This window comes from Leptosomus discolor, chromosome 1 (genome assembly GCF_034619465.1).
Source record: "Leptosomus discolor isolate bLepDis1 chromosome 1, bLepDis1.hap2, whole genome shotgun sequence".
In the NCBI taxonomy this organism is placed as follows: Eukaryota; Metazoa; Chordata; class Aves; order Leptosomiformes; family Leptosomidae; genus Leptosomus; species Leptosomus discolor.
The window spans coordinates 184,369,205-184,375,493 of NC_141391.1; the positions used below are offsets into that span (position 1 = coordinate 184,369,205).

At 43.2% G+C, this 6,289-nt stretch overlaps 1 protein-coding gene across 1 annotated transcript; it reads left to right on the top strand.

Moving 5' to 3' along the window:
- The first annotated feature begins 413 nt into the window (after window positions 1–413).
- On the top strand, window positions 414–1,979 carry AMIGO2 (adhesion molecule with Ig like domain 2). The gene has a single exon (XM_009955494.2). The coding sequence runs from the start codon at window positions 414–416 to the stop codon at window positions 1,977–1,979; it is 1,566 nt and encodes a 521-aa protein (XP_009953796.1).
- Window positions 1,980–6,289: the final 4,310 nt, after the last annotated feature.

Here is a 6,289-nt window from a genome sequence, read left to right on the forward strand (position 1 = left end):
GGGATGCCATTGCCCAGTCATGTTCTATAGAGGAATATTTCTAATTTTTTATTTTTTTTAATGAACTGTCAGAAATTACATTCCTTGGTCCAAGACTGAAGAACAGTTGCATTGTTTTTGAAAAAATATATCTGTAGTGTTACTGTTTACGAGTGCAGAATTTCACATGTGCATAAAACCGTGTTAAGCTCACTTCACCTAACAACTAGATTTTATAATTAACTGTATCAAACATTAAGGATTAATCCCCTATATTTTTCAAAAGGCACGCGTAAGAACTCAGACAGGGTATGAATCGTAAATGTTAATGTGCTGTACGTCTGTATCCCTCTTTTGACAGTGTTTAGTGCAAAGCTAGCTGCACATGTAATCTGTGGCAAGGCACACTGGGAGACAGCTAAGAGACAGCGACAATGTCTTTAAACTGGTGGAGAATTCCTACTCGGCTTGGAGTTTTTAAAGTGAACTGCAAAGGACTGGTATGCCTCTTGGTCTTCACAGTGAGCATTTGTGGCAGTGCCCCGGGGATGTGTCCAACAGCCTGCATCTGTGCCAGTGATATCGTAAGCTGCACCAATAAGAACCTCTCCCGAGTGCCAGGAAATCTTTATAAATGTATAAAGAGGCTGGATCTGAGTTATAACAGAATTGGGTTTTTGGAGCCTGAATGGGTCCCAGTGCTGTTTGAGAAACTGAACACTTTAATAATCAATCATAATAGCATTAGCAGCATTGTCACTGGAAGCTTTTCCACAACCCCTAATCTGAAGTACCTAGACTTGTCATCCAACAGCCTGAAGACGCTCGGCAGCCCTGTGTTTCAGGAGCTAAGGGCACTGGAGGTTCTCCTGCTGTACAACAACCAGATAACACAGATAGAGTCTTCAGCCTTCGGAGGATTGTACAAATTACAGAAACTGTACTTAAGCTATAACTTGCTCTCGCATTTCCCGCTGGACTTGTACACTGGAAAGCATAAACTGACAGACCTTACATTGCTGGACATTTCCTTTAATCACATCCAGTCGATGCCTGTTCAGCGCCTGAGTTCAGTGCCGGCCAAACATCTTAGTGGAATTTATCTTCATGGCAACCCGTTTTATTGTGACTGTATGCTGTACTCCATGCTAATCTTCTGGTATCAAAGGCACTTCAGCTCAGTGGTGGACTTCAAAAACGAGTACACCTGTTTGTTGCGTTCAGACCCAAGGGGTTACAATAAACTGTCTTTACTGCACGACAACTTTCTGAATTGCTCTGAAAGCACTGTCAACAGCTCTTTCCAGGCCTTTGGGTTTATTCATGATGCCCAGGTTGGTGACAGGCTGATTGTACACTGTGACAGCAGAATCAGCGATGCGGGCACGCACTTTGTTTGGCTTAGTCCGGACAATAGATTGCTGGAGCCAGATAGGGAGACTGACAACTTTAAGGTGTTTCGTAACGGCAGCCTGGAGATAACAGATGCCCAGCTAGAGGACTCAGGGCTGTATTCCTGCATCGCAATAAATAAGAAAAGACTATTAAATGAAACCATTGAGGTTAGAATAAATGTTAGCAATTTCACAGTGAACAGGTCCCATGCTCATGAAGCATTTAATACAGCTTTTACCACCCTTGCTGCCTGTGTAGCCAGTATTGTTTTAGTACTGCTGTATCTTTATCTGACTCCCTGTCCGTGCCAATGTAAGGTGAAAAGGAGGAAGAGGAAGCTGAACCAAAGCAGTGCCCACTCGTCCATACTGAATTCCACACCGCCACAGGAGCTGCCAGCCGACGAGAAGAAGGCTAGCACTGGTAAACGGGTGGTTTTCCTGGAACCTGTGCACGAACCAAAACACAGTCAGAATGGGAAAGTAAAACTGTTTCCTAATGACAGTATCATTGCTGAGAGCATCTTAAAAACTACTCGAACAAAATCTGATTCTGATTCTGTCAACTCTGTGTTCTCAGATACACCTTTCATGCCATCAACTTAGTTTGCTGCCTGTGTTTGTATCGTGCAGTTACATTTCTGAATACCTCCTATGCTTGTAGCAACCATCAGGAAAAACAAATAAAAAGAGAGAAAATGTTTTAAAAAGGGTATCTAGTGTCAGTCCTTAAACTGTGTCTCCTCTCTCTGTGAGTACAGGGCCATGCGGCAGTGATACCTTGTTCGGGAAAAGCAAACAGCGTGGCATTAATGTGAATGTCTTTGATGCAAGCTTAGCTTTGGCTTTTAATCTCTGGTCCATACACACCAATTTCTCATGCATGTTTAGAGGTGCTTTCAGTGCAGACAGCCGACTCTGAGGAGGCAGAGGCTGGCCCCTATAAAACACTTTCAGTCATGCCGATAACTCAGCTCCTCTGCAGTAAACACAGAAGCAAACTCAGATGGCTACTGAGAAAAATGTCCAGGCTTCCTGCAATTCCTTTCACAGGCTCATAAAATCTTTATAGTAAAATCACCAGAGGAAAAAAGTCATGAGTTTTCTTGGACTTATCAGAACAAAAAGATTAGATTTGCCACCAGGGTGCCTAGCAGCACTGGGTAAATGTTTACAGCCATCAAATGAATGTGTTTGCCAATAATTGCTTGAAAACTTTAAATGGGGGGCATTGTACTAATTTTATTCAAAACTTAGTCATGGAAGTACTCATGAGAAGTAGAGTGGTTGTTTATGAATATTGATACGTAATGAAAACAGGTAAAAGTTAACATGTTACCTTTGCAGTTGCCTTAGTCAAGGAATGAAAGTTGTCAGTCATGAGGACTCAGGTTACCAGCAGTAACTCGTTAAGTTGCAATAACTGCATTGATTGTAATCAGTTCTCTTAACCTCCACTGCTCTCTGTACTCTTGGCATTACATGTGCTGAGTGAGCCTGCCACCGTCACCAGCGCTCCTGCTTCATCTTAGGGGTGTGCAGCTTCTCTTCAGAGGTAACTTCATGGAATAGGGGAAATATTTCAATTAATCCTTTCAGTGGCACATGGTTCTAGTACTTATAAAAATTTATTCTTAAAGATTTTTTTTAAAAGAGAAAATGCAGTATTGGACAAACTCATGAAAAATGCAGAAGACTTTATGCCATGTGAATTCAGAAAGCACAGCTTTTCTCTAGACTTGGCCCTTGTCTTTTATGTGCTGCTTCCTTCCTTCCCCAAATGTATCACTGTCAAAGTTTGTGAACCTGGTAAGACTGACCTGGACTGGTCATGCAACACAGGCTGCATGAAGTGTTGTGGTCTTGTAATGATCATACTGTTCTATTTGCTATTTCTTTTTCTGTTATATTTACCTTTTTTTTTTTTTTAAGCTTACTTACATTGGGACTGGTCTGGACTTTGACCATCTTCCTCACATTGATTAGTACCAACTTCAAAGGAGTTTTGCAAGGAATTACACCTTACCAAAGAAGAGTAATTGGAGCATCTCTGTCTCATTCTATCTTTGGGAAATATACTGAAAGAGTAAAAGATAAAATCAGAATCAAAGGGCTACATGGTATGGCAACTGTAATTTTTTTGGAGAGGCTTATTGTAACAGCCACTTGCCATTTTTTGTGATTTGTTTCGAGAGGCATGTCATTATGCTAAAGCTTATATCTGGCTGAGCCAAAGCTATCAACAATTGATTTGCTACGGAGAAGTCCTGTTGTAGCTAATTGTTTGAAAGCAAGCTATCTGGAAAACAGATTAGATCAGGAAACAGTGTGCTGTGATGTGCACAAAGTATGTGGAATTAGAAAACTGCTGGAGATTTTAATTCAGATATTCAGGGAAAGGGAAGATGGAAATTCTTTTTCTAGGCAGAGGATAATAAGTATTTAGGAGAGAAAGAGGACCAGGGGTTTGGGTCTTCTATTTGTACATTTATCTGTGTAAATTTAAAAATAGCTTCTGCTATTGAACAGGTTAGCATCCTTTCATGAAGCTCTTTCCCTCTTTTGTCTGTACATATACATTAAACCCAAATCCATATGTTTACTTATAAGATATGATGGAAAAACTGTGATTGTCTTTGCTAAAATAAATGAAACAGTTAGGTCACGTGTCAATGAGGCAGAGACTTGACACTATCCCCTTCTCAAAGATTTTTTTTATTGAAAAGATTCAACTAAGCTGTATAATCTGCTGGTGTGCCATGCACATGGTGGGCGGGTGTCCTCCATGTTGTGCAAGGAGATGATCAGTAACCTGGGGCCAAAGGGCTGAAACGGTGGTGCGGCAGAGTGGAAAATGGAGAGACAAATACTCCCACGAAAAGTTGTACAGATCAGTTACAGCTCTGGACAGGTATTAAGCTCTGTTGTCATACATGAGGTTAGTTGGCTTAGGTTTTGACGTTTACACAAGAGCACTGACAGACATTTCCAAATTGGGCTGAAAAAGGAAACAGGCTATTATTGGTGCTGCTGGGAGGCAGGTGTACACATCCCCTTGGCAGCTACAGCTGAGCAGGTGTGACCCGCTGCTGTTCACAATGCAAGGCAGCAACACCACATATCGAACTCACCGTGCATTTTAAATCCACATGGTAGTCCTAAATAAAAAAGGTAGAGAACCTGCAGGCTTCGTTCTGTAGGACTGCTGTCTTGCAGCAAGAGCATGGGGATTTGTGGGATCCAAATAATCTTGCCAGATGACTAGAGAAGCTGACCAAAGATCTAAACAGCAGATATTTACTGTGACTATTAACTGGCCATATTTTACTGACTGTTTCAAAGTGCTGTCAGTTGTAACTGTGATTAAGAACAAGGTGGTAAAATCAAAGCTTTTGAAAGAGCTGTTGGCTCATTTGCCACTTCTTTTCATTACTATAGCCTCATGAGTTCAGTGAGTGCAGCTTTAATAAAGATTTTTAAAGTCTTTACTGAATATTTATCATATAACACCAATGCCATAAATCTACAATCCCAGTCCTCTCCTTGGAAGGCTGTGAAAAGCCAATGCAGCTCAGCTGTTCCTCCCTTCCCACCTCAATGCAAGCTCCCCAAGGGCTGTGAGCAGGGAGCCGGCCCTGCCATCCAGCCCCACAGGCACGCAGCTCTCTGGGTGGCCGTATGGCAGGAGGGGCCGCCCAGACACCACACCAGCAGCTCCAGTGGGGTCCACCCTGCTAGCGAGTCTTCATCAGCAGGCCTATCCTACCACCATGTTGTCCCCACTAGCCTGTGTCCTGCATTTCCCATTGCTGTTTCCAGCAACTGCTGAAGAGCTGAATGGTATTTTTAATACAGAGCGAGCTCAGTTCTGCAAGGTGTTGAGTGCTCTGGCACCAGTCCAGCCACGCTCTTAAAATGAGTATGCAGTAAGGCAGAGGTACCAACTTGCTGGCAAGAATTCTGGTTGGGCATGGAGTCACTCACTGCCTCTGCAAGATGCCCAAAATGAGATATTCCCCGTGGCTCAGACAACCCTGGGTGAATTTTGCTCTCCTCTGTCTTCTTTCCAGTGCCTGAAACCGTGCCACACAAGGTCATAGGCAGAGCTCTAAGCTATAGCTGAATGCTGTGTCTTTTCATGGCGCTCCTTTAAGCCTAGGTTCTCCACCACTTTAACAGTGGTGAGCAGCTTTTCTCTTACTCAAGTGCCCATTGCATCAGTTCCAGCTGCCTCACAGGTCAAAAATAAGGGTAATGGCTGCAGACAGCTCTGGGAGGTCACGCCCTTGCCTCTGTGCATTTTCAGTACTGCACGTGCCTGCAAGGCATAAGCTTTTGTGGAGTACATTGGAAACTGGTCATATGAGGCCAGCATGCAACCCCTCAGGCCAGTCCCGAGTGTAGCGACAGCAACTGCACAACTGCATTGTCCCCATGTTATCCACCTGCAGTGGCAGGTGAGAGCGAAGGCTGCTAGTCATCTCTCCTGACCTCAATAAGGTCATGTATCTGACCGCAACCAGCTCACTAACAATGAACACATACAATGGCTGAGTGCCCCTCAAATATGCTGAGCAGCTGCCAACCAAGCTGGAAACTGAGATTGAACCAAAGTGCTTTCCTGACATCAGCACTTAATCTGGTTGTGATAGCCAGCACCATGTCCTTTTAGGCCAGATGTTCACCCCCTGCTTGTACGCAAATAGTGCTCCAGGTTAGTAATGTATCTCTCTTCTTAGCCATTGCTTCTTCAAAAAGTCTGCTAATGACAGCGTCAAAGGACTAATGGATGGCATATTTCATTCTTCTGAACAAGTAAAAACCCTAGGGTCAAGTTGTGATTAAACCATAAACTTTCATTTAGGATAGCACAAGATTATTTCTTCCTGCTAGAGTAAATCAACCTCTCTCAGAGT

Coding starts and splice junctions, on each gene's coding strand:
- AMIGO2 (XM_009955494.2), top strand. CDS start 414: ATGTCTTTAAACTGGTGGAGAATTCCTACTCGGCTTGGAGTTTTTAAA.